The sequence below is a fragment of the Kryptolebias marmoratus genome, linkage group LG2, assembly GCF_001649575.2.
Source record: "Kryptolebias marmoratus isolate JLee-2015 linkage group LG2, ASM164957v2, whole genome shotgun sequence".
Lineage (NCBI taxonomy): Eukaryota > Metazoa > Chordata > Actinopteri > Cyprinodontiformes > Rivulidae > Kryptolebias > Kryptolebias marmoratus.
In genome coordinates this window covers 31,275,869-31,299,655 of record NC_051431.1, presented here as the reverse complement: position 1 = coordinate 31,299,655, position 23,787 = coordinate 31,275,869, and the positions used below count along the sequence as shown (strand labels likewise).

Here is a 23,787-nt window from a genome sequence, read left to right as displayed (position 1 = left end):
CATCAAAATTAAACAAAATAAACATTTGAAATATATGAGTTTGTATGTAATGTATGAATATAATATACAAGTTTCACTTTTTAAATGGAATTACTGAAATCAATCTACTTTTTCATGATATTCTAATTTTATGACCAGCACCTGTATATATAAAGGTGTTTAGCTCATTTATTTTTCCATTCGCTTTGTTGTAGTGTAGGTTTTCTCAGGGTGTCCCAGCAATCTGCACTAAATTAAGTTAAGAAAAGGTGCTTGTGTCAGCTTGGATCAGTGTTATTGATGCCAGCCATTAGTGTAGAAATAGAATATTGTCATACACTCCACCTATGGCAATTTAGCAGTGTAACGCATCCGGGTTTTAATGTTAAGTCAAGTTCAAAGGCAAATGGAAGTAACTGGTTCATAGTCTGGTGAACTGTTTCACTTACTTAGTAAAAGAAGAGAGTGGGGGATTAGGGACTGTAATCACCTACATCTGAAAGGCAAATGCGGAACAATATTTTTTTTGGGTTCATGTGTCTGTCTGTTACCAAAGTATCTCATGAACTACTAAATTAATTTTAATGAAACCTGCAGAAAGTAGTTATTAAATGTATATCTACAACTGACCTTTAAAGTCAACATGACTGAAGATGCTACCACAGCCAACTGACCGTGAAAAACACAAAAATGTCTACAACTCATTCAGTTTTACAGACATTTACCTAACATGTCATAGTAGCTGAGACTTATCCCCATATTCTGAGCAGTAACAGATTGAACAGATCTATTTCTGTTTGTTAGGAAAATATCTCATGAACCACTGGATATTTTATAATGAAACTTTCAGGAAATAATCATTGGATGTACAACTGATTAACTTTTGGAGCCAATCTAATTTAAGATGGTCACCACAGCCAACTGAACTTAGAAAGTACAAAAATGTTCATAATTCAGGCAATTTTATAGATATTAGTGTGGTAACAGCTGAGAGTCACTCACCACATTGACTCAAAATGCTACTTATTGTGCAAAATCTTTGGTTAAAAATTTAGCATTAACAGCTGGAGTCAACCCCATTTGTTTGTTTGTTAGCAAAATCTCTCAGAAACCTCTGGGCAGATTTGAATAAAATTGTCAAAGTAATCACTGGATGTACATCTATAACTGATTAACTGTTTGGAGTCAGTCCAATTCAAGATGGCCACCACAGCTAATCAACAATAGCCAACAGAAAAATGTCAGTATTCCAGATATTGAGCTAAAATTTGATGTTGTAGCTGAGAGTCATTCTCAACACATATGATGAACATAATATTTTGCATTATTGCATGCGTTTGTGCATAGTGTAATTTTCAATGTTTGACCAAAATGGCTACTACTTCATAATTTCTCAAGAGAAGATGAATTTAGTATAAACCATTGGCAGGAAAGGCAGTTAGCAATATGCATTTCTTCAAGGCATACTAAGACTTTAACTAAAAAGTGTATCTCCCAAATCTGAAAACAATATGTAGGACAAAGAGAATCAGCCAGCTTTACCTTATTTCTTCAATTTTTCTGTCTTTGATCAGCTCCCTCACCAGTGAGTTCCATCCAGGGCAAAGATATCACCAGACACACCATCTCACTGGCCTGGCAGCCACCAGAAAGACCCAACGGTGTCATTCTTGAGTATGAGGTCAAGTATTACGAGAAGGTGAGTATAGGTATTGAAGATGAAGTTACTTGGTGTGAAAGATCAGTAAAAGGATATTTTAATCACACAAATTATACCTCCTTTGTTTCTTCATCAGGACCAGAATGAACGAAGCTACCGCATCATAAAAACATCATCCAGAAATGCAGACATCAAGAGCCTCACTCCACTTACTTCCTATGTGTTCCACGTGCGTGCTCGCACTGCTGCAGGCTACGGGCAATTTAGTGGCCCTTTTGAGTTCATGACCAACTCTGGTGAGTTTAATCACACCACCTCTCTTCAGCTTAGTGACATCTCTAATGCAGAACCAGCAAAACACTGTGTCAGATCTGTCACATAATTTCATAAAAAGTCATGCAATCTTTTATAAGAGTTCCCTCTTTCATTGTGGAGTCATTTCTCAGAATAAGCTCTCATCTACTGAACATAAATTATAGTGTGTTCCAGTACCTGACTGGCACGTTATGTCTCTGTAGACATGACAGCTAGGGTTCACAGTAAATGGGTTTTAAACAGCCACTGTTGCAGCCAGACTGAGAAGCACTTAGCAACCCTGTCAACATTAACAGAGCATACGTGGGTGGACAGTTCCCAGTTTCTAATCAGCCCCTTAAACAATGCTGACCTGGCCTTTGTGCTGTCCATTAAAGTGTGATGCAATCAAAACTTTTCAGAGCCACTGATTCTCATTGTGAACTTTATAAAAAAAATCTACACTTTCCAAAAATCTTCACCGTAGGGACATTTATTTTTAGCTATAAAGTTTTATGTATCAGCAGGCACATGAGTGCCTGATTCTGTTGTAAAATAAAGGAGCAAAACTGAGAAGACACGATTCTTCCCGATTGTAACTACTCTGCAGACATATTGTATTTATGTATTAACCACACAGATCTCTTTTTTAATGGAGACCTGGGCTTGAAGACAGCCTAATGTGTATGTTTTTAGACCGCGGGAGAAAACCAGAGTGCCTGGAAAAATCCCACGCAAGCACAGGGAGAACATGCAAACTCCACACAGAAAGGAACCTTAGGTCCAACCCAGGACTTGAACCCTGTACCTTCTTTCTGTGAGGCAATAGTGCTAACCAATAAGTTGTTGTGCTGTCCAAAGGCCTATGTACAAAGTCATATGAAGTCTTATGTTATCACATACTGCCATGAAAGGCTGGCAGTCAATTAATTATGTGTGTAAATGTGTTGGTTTTTCAGTCTGTCTGTTCACAAAGTTTTTCATGAACCCCTGGACATATTTTATAGAAACACAGATTTTAATAAACAACAGGCAATCAGAAATGCCAAACAGTGAGCATAAGAATTGTTCCAATGGAGAACAATTTGATACTTAAAAAGGGGTAAAGAGGAATGATTAGGCTGACTTTCAAAGGAAATTAATTTAAACAAGGAAAACTAGTGGGATCCCTGCGCCTGGTGTTTCTCTGCGTTTCTTCATTGGAGGCAGGTGTTCCACATAAATGTGGAGACGGTTATCGGTAACTTCTTTAGTTAGGCTATTTTTATTATTATTTTTATTATTATTTTTACAAGAATACAGAGGACAAGAGTAACGCCATTTCCTTGCAGCTGTAATATGCCTTTGTTCATTTTATCAAAGAAGTCTGCCAGGTACGTGATGTTGCAGCGGCTGGATGTCACCTGTTCCCCCAGAGCTGCATCAGAGGACTCCAGAAACTCCACAATGGACTCAAACAGAGCACTAAAATGAGCAAGGCAGTTTCTCTTTGAGAGCCACCAGACATCAGTGTGGAGAAGCAGACGCTCAAAAATATCATAATTTTCCTGGCATAGGGCATGGGCTTTTATTTTGTTAACTGCCTTGACTGTGACATTGAGAGACTTGGGGTCAGCTGGACTTTTACATTTAGCCACAAGGTTGTGGCGGTGCAGGACACAATGGACTGTCAGGATATTCGGAACCTGCTCCTTCAGCAGAGCAGTGAAGCCGCGGTACCTGCCAATGCAAACACACAAAAGTATTACAAATGTATCACTTTTGAGCGGGCCAACAATACTAACAATATGGCAGAATTAAAATAGCAGGTTTTTTTATGGAGTTTGGTTTCACATTGTTTTGTGATGTTTTTGATTAAATAAACCTCTTTCGGGTTTCATGTTTTGTGCTTTCATATTGTCTTTTATTCATAGACTAAAGATTGTGACTGATGATAAGACTTTAAAGTTCACAACGACACAAATAAAGCTGCAGAGAAAAGTAGCAGCGGAGTTAGCCGACATCGATCCGGTGTTACACCGGCTAATGCAGCTGCTGTGATCCACGTCAAGCTGCAGGTCTCTGGTTTTAGAATATTTTATGTTTTTGTTTTGGTTTGTGTTCATATGCTTTGGCAACGCTGTTCCGCAGTCATGTCAACAAAGCATCTTGTCCAGAAAAGTGTTAATGTGCGATGTGCGTCTGGATGCTGGACGCTTTCAGGGAAAGTCCGACAACAAAATATTGCTCTTGTAAATGTTTAACCACTGAGATAACAAAGCGCTCACGGTGTGTCCTTCAGAGAAATTAACCCATGTAAGAAAAATATATAATTCCAAGGGTAATACCACTAAAGAGAGCGTTCCTTTCTCAAAGTTTACAAAGTAACTGCCATGTGGGACAAATTATAAAATTGATATTCTGAAGTCCTGTTCTCCTGAAGGCAGCACGGAGCTGCCCCGAAGAGAAACACCATCGATACAGCTGCAGTTCTGTGCCGGTTTTAATGTTTTAGGCCTCAATATTTTTGCAAGTAGTTCAAAGTTTAAACTGATATTGTTGTGAATCTTTGGTGTAAACTTTACCTCCAAGCAAACGCCCCCAAAAGAATATCAACGCCCCCCTTTTGAAAATATTGCTGCCAGCGCCCCCGTCATCCTCTCAACACCCCCCAGGGGGCGGTACTGCGCCCATTGAGAAACGCTAAGCTAGAAGGTTGTTTACAACAGTGGCATGTGAAGTTGGCTATGCATTCCTTCAAAGGAAGCACTAGTGCTTTCATTGTACTAGTGCTTGTAGGCAAGCATGATTATTCAGCTCAGTTGGTTGTGTGTAACCGCATTTTGGGAAGCCTGAATTTTTTTAGTCCGAGTTTAGCTTAACTTTAGCCAAGATGTCTTTTTAATCCAAAAAGTGCTCACTGGAAGCTCTGCATGTGCTCCAGATTGATTAAAACAGAAATGCAGAATAAAACAGTTTAAATTCCAGGTTTTATGAACTCACACTGTAGATATTTTCAAATCATAAATAGCCTCATATTGCACAAGTTTTTACTCTGTTCTGTGATTCAGTCAGAAAGAGACAGGGTTGTTTTAGCGCTATAAATAATTAACTTTTGCTTTTTTTTGAGGGATGGGGGGTATTCAAGAAAACTTTTTCTTGAACACCCCACACTTTTTCTTGAAACTTTTTTAGTTTGTAAATAAATAAATACAAATCTAGTTGATAAAAACTATCTGTGTTTGGCTAATAGATGGGAGTGTTTTTTAAGTTAAAAATTGGGGCGCAAAGACGTAAGTTTTAACACTTGCTTAAATACCTGGCATGGAAACTACAGTGGGTTCACTGTTGTAATCATAGCTTTGCTGTGTGCACGTGTAATGTTTTCACAATCAACAAAAATCCATAAATTTTCCAGGAGATTGTTCACATGTAAATGGGTATATGTCTTTATGGTTAGGAGGATAAAGGGGAGCAAACTCTGAGCTTGAATAGAGGAGCACAGACAAAGTAGGAGGAAGATCAAACAGACAGCACACACAGGTTCTTTCATGGGTGGCAACTCAGCTGAATGTCATGATATAGAGCTTGCTTTGTTTTCCAAATAATCCTCACTTTCTTTTTTTCTCTCTCTGCTTGCTGTATTTTTTTTTTTTTACTACAGTCCCATCCCCTATCATCGGTGATGGGGCTAACTCTACAGTGTTACTGGTGTCTGTGGTTGGCAGCGTTGTCCTCCTTATCATCCTCATCAGTGCTTTTGTCATCAGCCGAAGGTGAGCGTCATCCCTCTTTTTCTGTTTGTTCTGTTTTCTGTCTCTCCCTCTTTCCTTTTAGATGAAGGAAGTCTTCCTCAGGGGATGAAAAAGCAGCTGTCAGGAGAATCATTCAAAAATGCACACACAGAGTGAGACAGCTGGTACAACTGGCTCATAACAGATGAGTGATGACCCGCCACACTAAAGGCATAATTGACAGCTCTGACAGCTGAAGAGATGCAATCAGCGACCTCTCAATCTCTGTCTTCTGCATTCGTCCCTGCTCTCGTCTCCTTCCCACATCATCTCTCTATCTTCTCAGCTCCTACGTTAACTGTGGTAGCTAGTTATTTTCCCCTGCTGTGACTTTCTGACCACTGTAAAGAGAACGAGAGGGAGGCAGTGAGAGAGAGGAATAAAAATGAAGAACTGAAAGGGGAGAACAACAGGACAGACAAGGACATAAGTGGGCAATGAATAGTCAGAGGTAGAATATGGAGAGTGATATGGGAAGACATCAGGTGGAGTTGCATTTACCCAATCTCAGGTTGTTAATCAGTCAGCAAGACAAATCACCATCACACAAATGGGATTACATGCAGATGGAGCTGTCACACCTCAGGGTGTTAACCACACTCCCTCCTTTGTTTGTGTGTATGCATTGAAGGTGTAAGCATGTTCATTTCCTTGTGCCAAAAAAAAAAGGTTTTACATATGTGGTTGCCAAGTCCAAAGTACTAATGACGTGTGTTGGTTCCTGCTTGAGTGCTTCATAATATGAATATCAAATCATTGTTTGCATGAGTGTGTTGGTGTTGAGAATGATAATGAGTGAAAGGGGCAGTTGATTATGTCTGTGTGTCCACCCGTCTGCAGCCAAGCAGGTTGTTGCTTCAGCCTTTTTTATATGCATGCGAGGGCCTCTGTCATTGTGCTGCTGCAGCCATCCAGTGATTGTGGGGAGGGACTGCAATCGCATCACTGTTTACCATCATTGTACAACAATAGGGGAGGACAAATGTCACATTTGGTCGTTTCCATCACTGATTACTACAGCTCAGTGGCCTAGTGGTAGAGTGTCCGCCCTGAAACTGGGAGGTCATGGGTTTACATCAATAGAAGCACAGGTCTCAGTCTGCCTAAATTATTTAGGAGCATCTTCTTTAGGGACAATTTCAAGCTTTTTTTCCTGCCGGGCATCTCTACTCCATGATATTGTAATATCACCAGTGCCCTTCAGAATCTGCAAGCACTGCAAGATGGCCTTTTCAAGTACAACTATTACCTAAGAAATTAATGTAAAGTAAAAGTACTTGTTCCAATTACTTCCATGGTCACAGGTGTATAAAATCAAGCACCTGGGCAAGCAGACTGCTTCTACAAACATTTGTGGAAGAATGGATTCTTTTTAGGAGCTCAGTGAATTCCTGCATGGTACCATGATAGTATGCCACTTGGTATCCAGTTGTGAAATTTTCTTGTTTCTAAATATTCCACAGTCAACTGTTCGTGGTATTATAACAGCAACTCGGCCACAAAGTGGTAGACCAGGTAAAATCTCAAAGCGGGCTCAGAGGACGCTCAGGTGCAAAGTTTACAGAGGTCGCCAATGTTTTGCAAAGTCAATGGCTACAGACCTCCAAACTTCACGTGGCCATCAGCATAGCTCAAGAACACTGCATAGAAAGCTTATTGGAATGGGTTCCCATATCCTTGTCTTGTCTGACTGCATTGTCCGAAGTGTAAAGTTTAGGTGGAAGTGGAATTGTGGTGTGGGGTTGTTTTTCAGGAGTTGGGCTTGGCCTCTTAATTCCAGTGAGAGGAACTCTTAATGCTTAAGTATACCAAGATATTTTTGACAATTTCATACTCCCAACTTTGGGAGAACCGTTTGGAGATGGTCTCTTCCTATTCTAACATGACTGTGCACCAGTGCACAAAGCAAGGTCCATAAAAACATCCATCCATCCATCTTCTTCCCCTTATCCGGGGTCAGGTCGTGGGGTACCCCCCCTCTCCAGTACCCCCTCCAAGGATTCCAAAAAGGGTTGGTTATCTGAACTGCTGTTCGGCTCATAAGCACAAACAACAGTCAGGACCCGTCCCCCCACACGTAAGCGGAGGGAGGCTACCCTCTCATTTACCAGGGTAAACCCTAATGTACAGGTACCAAGATAGGGGGCAATAAGTATGCCCACTCATGCTTGGCACCTCTCAACGGGGGCAACTCCAGACTGAAGGAGTGTCCAACCCCTCTCAAGGAGACTGGTTTCAGAGCTGTGCGTTGAGGTGAGCCCGACTATTTCTAGCCGGAACCTCTCAACCTCACACAACAGCTCAGGCTCCTTCCCCACCAGAGAGGTGACATTCCACGTCCCGAGAGCCAGCTACTGTAGCCGAGGATCAGACCGCCAAGGTCCCCGCCTTTGGTCACCACCCCTCCCACATTGCACTAGACTCCTTTGGCCCCTCCTATAGGTGGTGAGCCCATGGGAAGGGGGACCCATGTATCCTCTTCGGGCTGTGCCCGGCCGGGCTCCATGGGTGAAAGCCCGGCCACCAGGCGTGCCCCACCTCCAGGCCTGGCTCCAGAGTGGGGCCCCAGTGACCCGCGTCTGGGCGAGGGAACACTAAATCTAATATTGTAACTCGTCATAAGGGGTCTCATGGCTGCACTTTGTCTGATTCCTCACCTCGGACCTTTTCGACTTGGGTGACCCTACTAGGGGCATGAAGCCCCTGGCAGCATAGCTCTTAGGAACATTGGGACACTCAAACCCCTCCACCACGGTAAGGTGGCAGCCCAGGGTGCCAGCCCATAAAAACATGGATGAGTGAATTTGGTGTGGAGAACTTCACTATCTTGCATAGAGTCATGACCTCAACCTGATAGAACACCTTTGGGATGAATTAGAGCAGAGACTGTGAGCCAGGCCTTTTCGTCCAACATCAGTGTCTGACCTCAGAAATGGGCTTCTGGGAAAGATTTGCATAAAGACCTTCTGAAACCTTGTGGAAAGCCTTCCCAGAGGAGCTGAAGCTGTTATAACTGCAATCTAATATTAAACCCTTGGATTAAGAATTTGATGTCACTCAAGTTCATATGCATGTGAAAGGAGACAAGTGAATACTTTTGGTATTATAGAGTATGTGTCTTACTGTTTTTGTTTTTTGACACTGGAAATCATAGTTTTATTTACATTTTTTAATTGTGAGACTAATTTTGACTTGTTCTTGGTCACTACCCCAAGTTTATGATAATAAGTGAGGGTGGGAACATAGACTGACTGGTAAACAGGGAGCTGTGCTTTGCAGCAGCCCTCCCTTTTCATCATCAGTATTCAATACTGTGGAAGCCGCATTGATCCAACTGTCAGTCTTGCGCTCCATTCTTCTCTCACTTATGAACAAGACCTGGAGATACTTAAACTTATTCACTTGAGGCAGCACCTCATCCCCAACCTGGAGAGAGCAGTCCGCCCTTTTTCAGACTAAGGACTGTTGCCTCAGATTTGGAGGTACTGACCCTCATCCCACCTGCTTCACACTCTGCTGCAAACCCCTCCAGTGAGAGCTGAAAGTCACGGTACAATGATGCAAACAAGACCACATCATCCGCAAATAGCAGAGATGGAATCCCGAGTCTACTGATCTGGACCCCTTCTGCCCCTTGAATGCATTGAGATATTCTTTCCATAAAAGTTATTAACAGAATCAGTGTCAATGAGCAGCCGTATGTTCAATCTACATTCCTACCTTTACCTATGGTCATGAACTGTAGGTATGAACTGAAAGAATGAGATCTCGGATACAGACAGTTGAAATGAGTTTTCTTCTCAGGGTAGCTGGGCTCTCCTTTAGAGATAGGTTGAGAGGTTTGGTTATCTGGGAGGGACTTGCTCCTTCACATCGAGAGGAGCCAGTTGAGATGGTTTGTGTGTCTGCTAAGGATGTCCTCTAAACGCCTTCCTAGGGAAGTGTTTTGAGCATGTTCAACTGGGAGGAGACCCAGGACACACTGGAGTGACTATGTTTCTCAACTGCCCTGGGAACACCTTGGAGTTCTCCCAGAAGATCTGGAAGAGGTGGCTGTGGAAACAGATGTCTAAGCCTCCCTACTTAAGCTGCTGCCCCTACAACCTGACTCTGGAACAAGCACCAGATAACCGATGAATGGATGGAAGAGTGAATAGACTAATTTTAATTATTCCATATAAAAGGGTCCCTTGAGGCAGTTGACGTCACAAAGCTTGGCAGATGCAAAACCCCACTCTTGCCTTGCGACCTCATTTGCACTGCACCCAATTTTGATGACTCTCCTCCCAAGTGGTGGGTCCATAGAAAGGTGGCTTTCTGTTTTTTTTTCTGATTTGTCCCAGCTGAGGCATAGGAGCCAAGACCACCCCACTCCCGCACCCTGGCCTGGCTCTAGGAGGGTGCTATACTTTTTGATCCAAGCAAGGTTGCCTGATTATCACACTTCACCTTCATCATTTTGCCATAGGAGAGCCCTCCAGGGACTAATGCTCAAGAAAACATAAAGTCCCCTGGATCACAGGGGTACTTAAACTTCTTTATCAGGAGAGAACTTCAAATAGAACTGCTGCTCCTCTGCATTAAAGAGTCTGCTGAGGTGGTTCGGGCATCTGATTAGGGCACCTCTTGCTGGAGACACCAGGGCAGACCCAGAACTTGCTGGAAGGACTATCTATTCTCTCTAGCCTGGAAATGCCTCCCCCTGTAGGAGCTGTAGTGCGTTGCTGGGAAAAGGGATATCTGTGTTTCCCTCCTGAACCCGTTGTTTCCATGACCCAATCACGAATAATCAACATACAAAATAGATGAATGGATATTACAAGGTTCCTACTCAGCCTTAAAAAGTATGAAAAATTGTGGGATTTTTTTTTTTCATAGGTTTCATTCAATGTCAGCACCTTGTTTGGCAGATATTGTGGCAATTGGTGTGTGTGCTCTTCTGTCTTCCTTCCTGGTTGACCGGCTGCTAGATAGGCACAGCTGCAGCTCGTTTCCCTGATGAGTTCTGAGGGTTTTTAAGGCAGCACTGACTACCTGGTCTTCGCTGGAACAACACGTATCTTACGGAACTTATTTCAGCCGCTCTGTTATCCTGTTAACCAGAGTTGTACTTATCCGTTGTTCTTTCTGTTTCTCACTTAGGAAACAGTAAGTCCTGTGACCACCTGAGAATACGTGAACCTACAATCAGATCATCGCCCATACTCACCCGCTCCTCTCTCCTACAGATCCAGAACCACTATCACCTTCACTGAAATAAAATCACATTTTTTATATTTCTGCCTCCCGAGTCTGTTTACGCCGTACTGTTCCATTATTAACATTCGGTGTAACCCTAATAGTTTGCTCCAGCCAGAAATATGTCAAGGAACAGTACTGGTAGTGAATAGACCTCGAGCTCCATCGAGTCTCAGAAAGAATGTATTGATCAACATGAAACATTTCTCCAACTGCAATAAACAGCCAGCATTCTCTAGGATCAAGTAAGCAACCGAGTCATCGCCATTAACCACAAATTAGGAACAACCCACCTGTTGCTGCCACCTTGAGTCTAAACCTTGTAATATAACCTTGTGAACCAGACCTCTGACCCTCTGAATTTTTTGAAGGAGAGCCAGATCATTGTGGAGGGTTTTTACTGCAATGTCAATTAGCATTTGCCTGGTCACCATCCCTGTTTCCAACTCATGCTGCCAAGATTACATATATTTGTATCAGCTTTAAAAGGAAAAGCACTCCGTTGGGCCCATGCTTTTTTTTGCTTTTAACAATATCTAGAAACGCTTACCTCATAACTATTTTTACAGGAATTCAAACAAGTGTTCTATCATCCCCTTCAGCAGGAGGAGGCAGCCAAATGCCTAATCACTCTTCAACAGGGAAGGAGGTCAGTTGCTGAACACTCGATCAACTTCCGGATAACCCTAACCCTAACCTGAGGAAACAGGATGGGACGAACTTGCTCTCAAAGGTACATCAAAGGATCATCTTGCTTCCAGAGATGAGCCAAGCAGTTTGGATGGATTAATTTAATTGAACGGAAAAGAGAAAGGGACTTTACCTCCCAGAATTCCCACCCATCTGTGTTCCGCCCCCTCCGTAGAGGTGCTTGTCTGCAGTTCACCAACACTTGAGTCCGAATCGGAGCCAAGTGGTTGACGCCTGAAGAATGACAACAAAGATTTGCGGCGAAAGAATGGATCTACTGTGGCGCCAAGGGTCATTTTGTTGCCAACTTCCCGGCTTGGTTAAAAGGCCAGGCCCGCCAGTAAACCAGGGAATATTGGCGGGTAATCCTGTTGTTTCTCCTGCGACTTGTTTGACTCTGCCCACCACCATTCTTTCCGAACAGGCCAGGTTACCTATTGCCGCCCTCATTGACTCCGGGGCAGACCAAAATCTGATCTCAAGTGACGTCGTAGAATAACTACAAATCTCCACACAACCCCTCAGTCATCCTCAGAATAACTACAAATCTCCACACAACCCCTCAGTCATCCTCAGAATAACTACAAATCTCCACACAACCCCTCAGTCATCCTCAGTCAGTTTCTTGTATCACGGGTCATATAATCATCAAAACCAACAGTAAGATCTCCATTTCTCCATCTGTCATTTCAGTGAACCACCATGAGATCGGTGAGTTTTTTGTTTTTAAATCTTCTCCCCTCAGTTAGTTTTTAGTTTCCCTTGGAAATTAACTGGTCTGAGAAAAGAGGTGAGTCTTGGAGTAAAAACTGTTTACTGAACTGTTTGAAATCTGCCATTTCCTCCTCCGTTAAGAGAGTGGTTCCACCTGAAGATATGGATTTGTCTAAAGTTCCTGAAGTTTATCATGACCTATCACTGGTTTTCAGTAAACAAAAAGCCCTCTCTCTTCCACCACATAGACCCTATGATTGTTCCATCGAACTCCTCCCATGTGCCCACTTACCCTCCAGTCGCCTCTATAATGTATCTGGTCCAGAACGGGAATCTATGAGAAATTACATTGAAGAATCTTTAGCCTCTGGTTTCATTCGCCCATCCACATCACCTGTGGGGTCAGGGTTTTTCTTTGTGGAGAAAAGAGATAAAATCTTTCAACCAAGCATTGACAACAGAAGAATAAAAAATATCACCATAAAAATAAGTACCCACTACCGTTAATGGATTATGTGCATGAGCAACTTCACTCAGCCACCATCTCCTCAAAACTAGACGTCCACAATGACTGCAAGCACTTACAACGATTCCTCGGCTTCACCAACTTTTATTGTTGGTTCATCACGGACTACAGCTGGGTGGCTGCACCCCTCACACACCTCTACCCTGAAAACTTTCTCTTGGACCCCCGAGGCAGACAGGGCATTCGGTGAGTTAAAGGCCCATTTTTCATCCGCTCCCATCCTCTGCCACCCTGATCCCACCAGACAATTTATTGTGGAGGTGAATGCGTCTGACCTATGGGTGGGGGCAGTACTCTCTTAACGATCTGAGTCCGATAACAAGATCCATCCATGTGCTTCTTTTTCACTCTGGCTCTCACCCACAGAACAAAATTCTATGGTAACCGGGAACTATTAGCTATTAAATAAGCTCTGGAAAAATGGAGACATTGGTTGGAGGGGTCAGAAGTGCCTTTTATCATCTGGACAGATCACAAAAATCTCTCATATATACAGAACACTAAAAGGTTAAACCCACGACAAGCCTGTTGGTCCTTGTTTTTTGGGCCGTTTAAATTTTTCCATCACTTACAGACCAGGATCAAAAAACATCTAGCCAGACTCACTCTCTCGTCAGTTTTCTTCCTCCGAGATCCCCAAGTTTGAAACTCAAATCATCCCCTCCTCCTGTTTTGTTGGCTCATTCACATGGGCCATTGAAAATGACATCAAGGAAGCCCAGAGAACGGAACCAGACACTGGAACAGGACCACCAGGTAAAATGTTTGTCCCTCAGTCTATGGTGAGTAAAGGTTTGGAGTGGGTGCATAAACATCACCTCACCTGTCATCCAGGGGTAAACTAATGATCTCATTTACTAAAAGATATTTCTGGTGGCCTTGTCTCAATCCTGATATCAAAGAATTTGTTTCAGCCTGCCAAACCTGCGCGCATAATAAGAGTGGAAATCAACCTCCTGCCAGACTCCTGCAGCCTCTTCCCACTCCCAGTCACCCAGTTATCTCTCTGGATTTTATTACTGGTCTGCCACCTTCTGAAGGTATTCTGACACTCATTGATTGGTTTTTCAAAGCAGCCCACTTCGTTCCACTACCCAAACTGCCAATTGCTTTCAAAACTGCTCAGCTCCTAGTCCTCCACGTCTTCCACCTACATGGAATCCCTTCAGACATTGTTTCGGATAGGGGACCCCAGTTCATCTCTGAAGTGTGGAAAGCCTTCTGTGCCGCCTTGGGAGCCAAATCCAGTCTCACTTCAGGTTACCATTCAAAATCCAACGGACTGAAAGATTCAATCAGGAACTAGAAACAGCCCTCAGGTGCTTCATCAATAATAACCTGTCTTCCTAGAGCAAACACTTACCTTGGATTGAGTACGCACACAACTCTCACACCTCATCAGCTACCGGTCTGTCACCTTTTGAAGCATTTCTTGGTTATAACCCATCTCTCTTCTCCAGTGTGGAAACCGATGTATTGGTTCTCTCCATTCAGTCCCTCCTTTGCAGATGCCGCCGAGTCTGGCGCCAGACCAGAGAGGCCCTCCTGAAAACTGCAGAGCAGAATAAAAGGTTTGCAGACCACCACCCATCCAGAGCTCCTATCTACCAAGTTTGGTAAAAGGCCTGGCTATCCACCAGAGACGTCCATCTAAAAGACACCCCCAAAAAACTTGCTCCACGCTTCATCGGCCTCTTCCCAGTGGAAATGATCATCAACACATCTGCTGTCCGTCTCCAATTACCCACGTCCATGAGGATCCATCCCACCTTCCACGTGTCGCAGTTGAAACCAGTCACCGAGAGTCCTCTCTGCCTTCCTGCCGTCCCCCCTCCACCCACCTGGCTCATTGATAATCATCTGGCTTACATGGTCAGTCGCGTCCTTGATGTGAGACGACATGGCTGTGGCCCATACTCACCCGCTCCTCTCTCCTACAGATCCAGAACCACAATCACTTTTGCTGAAATAAAATCACTTTTTGTATATTCTGCCTCCATTTACTCCATACTGTTCCATTATTGACATTCTGTGTAACCCTGATAGATATGTGTGAATGTTAAACACATCGCAAAGAACTCTATAAGCTCCTGTGTGGACTCTGGATGTAGAACTTTGATTCAGAGCTTTCTGTTTGCAGCTGAGACTCTGATGGTAATTGTTAATTGTCTTTAAGGCTCTCTGTAGGTCGTGCACCATACATAAATAAACCTGTTTGAGTGATTTCATCTAACAGTGCCTGTAAATAGATTTTTTTTCTGCAACAGAACCTTATGAAATTAGCCTAGTTTATAAAATATCATGTAAGTGCAGACATTTATCACATGCTGTTTATACTAAATGAGTTGTCACAGGTTATTATTTCCTAAATCCAAATGTTACTTTGTATGTTACTCTAAAAGACAACTTTTTTTTCCAAACAGTATGTTTCATTAAAGAAGAAAACAAAAAAATGCCATGAAACATGTTGAAAATATAGAATTTCTTAACTGGAACACTAAAGTGGTACTTGTGCTATGTTATAATTTCATAATTGTTTTGTTTCTACATGACATGGACTTTTTTTTTTACCTTTTTGTCTGACCTGTAATCCTGTTAACTGAACCATGAAAATGGCCCCTGACTGTGCTGCTGTTTTACCCCCAGAAGGAGTAAGTACAGCAAGGCTAAGCAGGACTCTGATGAAGAGAAGCACTTACATCAAGGTAACTCATAGTTTATTCTTCACCCACCCACTCTATTTGAAAAACAGTGCTGTCAAGTATGCTCATGTGTTTGCACGCTAAGTCCCTGTTTAAACACTGCTTATAAGTGAAACTGGAACATTGCTAGTCCTATGATGGACTTGAGACCTGTCCAAGATGTCCCCTGCCTCTCTCACATTGATGGCTGGAGATGGACACCAGCTTCCTGTGACCCGGAAAGGAGAAGCGAGTAAAGAAAATGAATGAATGGATGATTCCTGTTGCATTTTGGCTGTTCATGTACACGACAATAGCAGTGAAATTCTCAGAGTTGAAGTTTTTGAAAAAACGCTCATGTGTGAAATCACACATGGGCACTTTGGATGGCTGCAGTCAACAGAGTTTTCTGTGCTTACACGAGTAGATGAACAGTAACAATGATGTAAAGCAGAGTGCTGTTTGTCCTGCTGACTCTTTTCAATGTGTAGCAGCAATCCAAAAGTCCTTTTTGTCCAAACAAATGTACGTGTATTCACCCTTTTGGATGGTACTGCTTTCATTCTAAAGAGACTGACGTGTCTGCGCACAAGCAGATGCAAAAATTTTAGGATTCAAGGAGGATAGCATTACCATGTAAACATATAACTTCTCCACAATCAACACTGGAAAATCTATAATGTTTCCAGAGATTAGTCCATCTTACATTATGTGTAAACAAGGCCTATTATGCAACCACAAAAAAAGCTCAAAAAATGGAAGTAAAACAAACTATTTTGAACTTAATGTGCTTGCTTGCTAACATGTTTCAAACACCCCATTATTAAGTCGACAACATTGTTATTTGCATGCCACAAGAATTTCAAGTTAATGAGCTCCATCTTATTGGAGCCAGCCACAGTGACATGAAATGCAATGAAGTCACAGTGTGAAGTAAGGTATGAAGAGAATAAAAGAGGAGAGGATCCAGAGAGGAGGGCTGTATAGCCTGCAGCATGATGGAAATAAAGAACAGATGGAGAGTAGGGTTGCTGAAATACATTAACTTTCTCCTTTTTTTTTTCTCCTTTTTCTTCCATCTTTCTTTTGCATACTTCTTTTCTCAGGAGTGAGGATATATGTTGACCCGTTTACCTATGAGGATCCAAATCAAGCCGTCCGTGAGTTTGCCAAAGAGATTGATGCCTCCTGTATCAAGATTGAGAAAGTCATTGGCATTGGTGAGGTTAATGGGTTTTAATTCAAGACAAATTAGGTTGTTTAGTTATTTCAGCCATTACAAATAATCATTATAAATACAGAGTAATGAAGAGGTTTAAAAGTTACACTATTGTGACATACACACAGAATATTTTTCTTCATGAGGTATGTGTTGGTCTGTGTCTGCTTTGATTTGGGCTCATTGAGTATGAAACCATCATATTTCCAGACAATGCCATTTAGTAAACGTCTAGAGCGGTCAAAAAAATGTAGAGGCTAAATATGTTGTCTGTGCTATTCCTGTGGCTGAACGAAAGTCATCCAGTGAAAAAATAATAAAGCTAAAGAATCAATATCCATTTCCTCTTCTTTTCCTGCTCTAGTGGATAAGAGAATGAGGAGGGCAATAGGCGCTTAGAAACCCTGATCATTGTTTAAAGTGGAACCCTTTGGATCTACACACACACACAATCACACCATTTTGATTTGAATTATAGTCAGTGGATAAGAATGCTTGTATATTATTGTTCATAATTTTGAATGCTTTTCGTTTTTTTATTAGGAGAGTTTGGCGAGGTTTGCAGTGGCCGCCTGAAGATGCCAGGCAAGAGGGAAATCTGTGTGGCCATAAAGACACTGAAGGCTGGTTACACTGACAAGCAGAAAAGGGACTTCCTGTCTGAGGCCAGCATCATGGGCCAGTTCGACCACCCCAATATCATTCACTTGGAGGGTGTGGTCACCAAATGTAAGTTCAACATGTGGCTGACTTTTTCGTTAGTTTTGGAAAACTGTCCTATTACAAAGCTCACAAAGCGCTTCACACTACAATCATCCACACATTCACACAGCTACATTGTAGCCACAGCTGCCCTGGGTCGGGCTGACAGAAGTGAGGCTGTCATCACACCGGCGCCACCGAGCCCTCTGACCACCACCAGTAGGCAGGGCGGGTGAAGTGTCTTGCCCAAGGACACAACGGCTGAGGCTTTACCCAGCAACCCTCCGGTTACAGGACGAACCCCTACCTCCTGAGCCACCGCCACCCCAACCATATGTGGAACTAAGGCATTGGATGTATTTGTTGTGGGGCAGTGAAAAACCCATGATCACAGTGTATGTGGTGCTCTTTTTAGCAGTGAATACGTGAACCATCACATCTTAAACCTCACCCTTAGATTAGATGCATTTTTCATGTCTTGAATGTTCTGAATTAGTCTAATAACTGAATCAGTTTGGAGTAGGGAATCAATAGCAAGGCATAGGCTTGTGCATGCCATTCAAGATCCCATCTTGGTTGTTTACCCCAAGAGTTAAAATGTGAAGCTGTTTAAAAATATTTAAATTTTTTAGAAATCAAAAACGTCTTTAGACTTGTTATTGGAATTTTGAGACACATCCTGAGCGGTAAATCTTGAGTTCATCTTGTGTTTCAGCCATTACCAGTAGACACCTTCATTCAAGGCCAACCCAAAGATGATCAGGCCTTAGTGTGTCTCCCTTAGCCAGTTGGGTTTGTTAAAGGATTAAGGTTAGGATAAAGAAGCAGGTTCAGGGGTGGAAATTGGCTGGTGGACAAAATTTTTTACAACCCACTCAAATATTTTACCAGCCACTATTTTTTGTTGTGACAAAAAGTTATTTCATATGATGATGATGATTGACGCGGGTGGAAGCAGTTGTGGTGCCCTACAAGCTGACTACTCTTGAAAAACAGAAAATAAAATAGCTTCTCATCACAACACCTAATTGGTGTCAGACTGGATGTAATCTGTAGTGGATCGAGTGCATCATATGGGTTTGCAGTGAACTGTTGTAATATTTTTAAGTGGGTTTTCTCGGGTTTTTTTGGGTCGAATGTTATTTAGATAATTAATTTTCCAACAACAACCAGTTAATTTACCAACAAATTTTTAACTGTGTTTATTCCTCTCATCATGGACAACAAGTCCCGTGAATTTGGAGACATTTGTTCTTTTTCTGCAAAAGTTACCAGGTGGGAACCAAATATTCAGCCGTCTGAAATAATCGGTTCCCCCTCTAAAACACAGGACAAAAATAATTTACCAACTACTCCTTACCTGTGTTTATTCCTCTGTATTATGATAATATTAGCACATTTTATTCCTAAAAGAATTATGTTTTTTAATGAGAAATATTTGCCCCTCTAAACAATTCTGTTAATAGATAAGTCATTATTTATTTTAATTATTAATTGTTTTTGTCCACACATTGTCTATATTGTCCATAACAGAGTCTGTCTGTCTGTCTATCACGCTAGCAAAACAGTGGGTTAACTTCGCCAAAACAAGTTGTTTGACCTTTCACTATGCACCGCGAGCACAGCGCGGCGGTTACGAGTGTTGAACATGAACGGAGATGCAGGGGAACCGTATCTGATGGAGGAACGCGGCTCAGCGTAACAGCAGCAACTCGAGCACATTGCTGCCCCCTATATGTCAGGAGGACAAATAACACCTTTTCTGTTTAAATTGCCAACCCGCCACGGTGGCGTGTGTGTTGATCAAATTCACACGCCACTTCAAATATTCACCCGCATTTGGCCGGTGGCGGGTGCTAATTTCCACCCCTGAGCAGGTTTGATATTTAGTTTACAGTTAGGTATTCAAGATTGGTCAGTTTGCTTGTTTTTGTGAGACCTCTGCTCGTAATACTAGTTTTTAATGTCTGTCATAATGGTGGTACTTGGAGAGCTTTGTATTTTCTGAGATGCTACCCGATATAAAATGTTTGAAAACCACTGAACTAAACAATTTACACACTCACAATTATGGCTACTGTTGCATAGGAATGGCAATCATTTCTGTTATCTCATTTAGAAAATGTAACCATAAATCATTATAAAATGACATCTTATGGAAAGGTGAGTAAAAGGGAAAAAAAACTATTTACCAGCCAAAGCTGTTTATTTTTGTGCTGCTGTGTGTGCTGACAGAATTTGCAATAAATGTGCATGTGTTTACTGTAAACATGAGTGTGATCTGGATGTCACATCCACAATATTCTGAGGTTGGTTTTGTCCAAAAGGAAAGGGACCAGATCTGTTACGGTTGGGGCAGTGGAGTTAGAGGTAGCTGGGCATCTGTGAGGTTTTGAAGGAGGGGAGGGGTGGTGGGGTGGGGGGGGTTAATGGGTCTAGAAACCTACCCTGTAGCACAGCTCCAGACTCATTAATCATGGTGTCAGCTGTAAATGTGTTTGGGGTTAGGGAGTGATACCCTATCCTTTCTCTATCTACTTTTACATGGTCACAGAACACCAGCCAAAACTCTCCCCATGGCACTTTCTCCTCTCTCTGCTTCTCTCCTACTTTCACAGCTTCCTGCAATAGTAGGTGTGAGGCTATAGTTGAATGAGTGTGTGTTCATGTAGGAATGTCTTCTCAGCTCTTTGGTTGCATGCATGCTTGTTTCCGTAGCTGATGGGCAGCCTTGGAGAGATGAATGAAGTGCCTTAATGCATCGAGACATAACAGCCCAGCCATATCAGTGCCAGATAACACTGTACACATTGGCTTCACACACACACATAGATGGACATACAGAGATGAGAGCAGAGCAGAACACTTTGCCTAGCAAGAGCTGAAAGTGAACAATATCAGCAAGCAGAATTGCTTATCACCTATCACACTTATCACTGTGCCCCTAAGACCTCACATAAACGGAGTGAGAAAGATGGAGAAAAAAACGAACAGATGGACAGAAGGAAAGAAGAGATATCGGATACAAGTAGCAACCAGGAAAAGTGCAAACAAAAATGCAGATGAGAAGAGACGAGAGTAGGGGGGTGTGGGGAATTACTAAACTAAATTAATTCATCATGTTTTGAAAACGGTACTAGGAAGACGTCCATCACACATTTATTGTGTTGCGCTCTGCGTCAATGCATCTGAGTTCTGCTACATGCCTCTTTTAATTCTTGCACTGCTTGCTTCATTTTTGAAAGTTCATGTTTGTATAGGATGTGGACGTCCATTGGTGATTTTTGAATGATCAGAGGCAGCATAACGATGGACTAGTTTGTGTGGCCATTTTGTGGAACTGTTTTGTGAAAGAGCCTAAAACGAAAATGCAGTAAGTTAGCGGAACTGCTAAACCACCTGCATACCCGAATAAGAAAGAGACAGAGCAGGATATGAAGCAGAACCAGATGAGCTACATAGTGTTGACAGAAACCAAGATGAAAGCCAAACCAGGAAGGCATCTGATTACCTTCACTGCCTCAAAATTCTCAGATTGGTTTCAATTTGCTGGCATGTCCAACAGAGCTAATTAAGCTTTTTTTAACAATGGAGGAACTCCAAATAGACTCTAAACTACAAAAATGTGCAAAAATCTGTCATTAAACACTGCAGTCCATAGTCTTCAAATCTCTATATAAACTGAGCATTTCATGTCACTCTGTAAGTAAAATTTAGCCTGCATTAGAACTTGAAATCAAGATGTAATGTTTTAAGTCTGATTTACATAATGTAGAAGAATGATAATTTAATACTCTTAAAAGCCAGACATTTGTTCAATGCACGGTCTGGGCTTTCAGAGAACATTTGCCCAGTGTTACCCCAATGTTGGACCTCTGCTGAGATTCCCTCAAACTTCTACTGTTTTGCTGGTAGGTGATAATTGGCCAAGAGTTCATTGCCAAAGGCAGTGGGTCAGATTCAGTAAACAAGAAATTAGCATGCGGTAAGAGGGCAGGGCTGGGAAGGCGAGAGTTTAAGGTCGCAGGTCAGACGCTTCTCAGACTTGATTGCAAAGCTGTCAGTCATGTACTGCCCTGAGGCAGAGGCACACAACAAAGAGAACAAAGATGACTGACAAAACAAACTCCACACACTCCCCCAACTTCAGCTGCACTTCCTCTTTTTGGGGCATCATGGGAGACCCCAGTAAATAATGAGTGGTGACTGACGTCCTCTTGGCATGGCTGAGGCCTGATTTAGAGAGGAAGAACTTTACCTTTTAGACCTTTGACACTAGTTGTTTAGCTTGCTCTTTGCTGTGTTTGACATTCTGCAAGAGCACACAAGATTTTTCACACAGCCTCATCTCCCATAAAGCAGGTTTAAAACAGCACTTCTCCTTAAAGAAAAAAAGCTTTTTAATCCACCATAACCACCAACTTAAAATGAGACACAAACAAGGAAGGATTTATGGTAGCACTTTTTTTTAGCATATGATGTCACCTTAGCTGATTCGGTACCAACTTGCTGCCATTTTGGGAAGAAAACAAACATACTTACCAGAGAACATCCAGCCCAACCTGCCCCCTGCCCATACTCAGATAAAGACACAGATGTTTCCTCAAGAGAGACAGAAAGGGGAAGGCAAGGACCCGGGGTGAAAAAGGCCAGAGAGGAGCGGCAGGACTTGAAGGAGAATGAAAGCACAAGCCAACAAAAAAAAAAACCTAGCAGAGAGTGACAGATCTGTTAAAATTTGGCAGAGGAGAGAGAGGAAGCAGCAAGGAACACAAGTAGTGAATCTGGGTGGGTGACTGTGATTAGATTTTGTTTAATGCAGCCAATGTCAATTCATATTTGCATAAACACAAGATGGGGGGAGTTTGTGTGTGGGGAATGAAGGGAGACATCAGGGCAACACCAAGCTAATTAAATCAGTATGGTTCAGAGTTGGACAGCCTAACACACACATACTTATTCACACACATACAGAATCCCTTAAGACCCAGCGTCCCATTTCAAGCTCTGATGTGCATCATTTATTGACATAATAATCTGCCTTTGATTCTCTTCTTTCTCTAGGTAAGCCTGTGATGATTATCACAGAGTACATGGAAAACGGATCGCTGGATGCTTTCCTGAGGGTCAGTCATGCACATCTGTTTGCACACATGTTCATCTGTGTTTGTGTGCCACACAACCATAACCTGCTAATGTTATCTTATCTCTTTAGTGTCATCTACTAAAATAACAAGTGTTGGTTCACAAACATCAGCTCTAATCTTTATCCACTTTGACTGACTCAGTTTTTCTGACAAGACGTTTGTGCCGCTGGTTTCACCTTTGGCTTTCAGGTTCACTACATTTGAGACTTTACTGATGCTAGGTAAAATAAGGTATGTAGTGGGAGAGTGAAATTAAGTGCTTATTAAACAAATTTGCCAAGGTTTGAAATGAAAATAAATTGTTCCAAAATGGAAATTGAAAAAGGTAATCCTGTATGATTATCGACATATAGAAATGTTTAGAGTGAGAAAAGTTTCTTTGGCCAGTAACTAAGTATGGCTAGTGTTTTTAAAAAGCTCTGACTTGTCAATTCTGATTTTGGCCAGTTTTATTTCTCCCTAAAAATATTAACGCCATAGAGTTTTATCTCATTTCTGGTTGAATTAAAAAATTTACTGCTATGTTCATAATAAAATGTGTACAGTGAAATAAAGAATATTTTCAACAAAGCAGCACCAGGTTACAAAGATTTTTCTTTATGTCACTGGAAATGTACTTTTTTTATTTTACAGGTTATCTGACAGTTTTGTGTGGTTTTTTTTTACAAATTAAACCCAACTGTAAAATAATTATATTTCTTCTACAAGCCATAATATAGCCCACTTTTGAAACTTTCTGGGACTTGTCAGGTTTTCAGATATACCCAAGCGAGCAGTTCGGCCACAGACAAACGCAGAAGCCAGCAGGTAACGGGAAGTGAATTTATTTACAGTGTCAGGGAATATATACAGAAGGGAACCGGAACCAGGACCTGAGAAACGGAGAATCGGGTGAGTATGGGATCGTGGAGGAGAGGAACAGCAGGTATGGCACAGGTAATGTTTCCGTGTGATATTTCTTACTGAGGCACACTTCTCAGCCTTGACAAATAATTTATTTTCCAGCAACCTTTGTAACACTGCCCTGACATGAGTTTGATGTGTCTCCTGGTCCCGAGAGAAAATTAAGATGTCGTCCAGGTAAACGAACACGAATATGTTCAAAAAGTCGCGCAAAACATCATTAATGAGAGCTTGGAAAACGGCCGGGGCATTGGTGAGCCC

The 23,787-nt window shown here is 42.1% G+C and overlaps 1 protein-coding gene across 4 annotated transcripts in view; it reads left to right on the top strand.

The window, feature by feature from the left end:
• Positions 1-23,787, top strand: part of epha4l (eph receptor A4, like) — a 108,316-nt gene that overhangs the window by 54,425 nt on the left and 30,104 nt on the right. For 3 of the 4 annotated variants that reach the window (XM_017438149.3, XM_037973401.1, XM_017438146.3), the window contains exons 6-12: positions 1,554-1,678; positions 1,776-1,935; positions 5,577-5,688; positions 15,521-15,579; positions 16,662-16,775; positions 17,318-17,503; positions 22,541-22,602. In XM_017438149.3, the coding sequence (XP_017293638.1) occupies positions 1,554-1,678; positions 1,776-1,935; positions 5,577-5,688; positions 15,521-15,579; positions 16,662-16,775; positions 17,318-17,503; positions 22,541-22,602 (818 nt within the window). The remainder of the gene's footprint in view (positions 1-1,553; positions 1,679-1,775; positions 1,936-5,576; positions 5,689-15,520; positions 15,580-16,661; positions 16,776-17,317; positions 17,504-22,540; positions 22,603-23,787) is intronic. The other variant, XM_017438148.3, reaches the window with a different exon arrangement.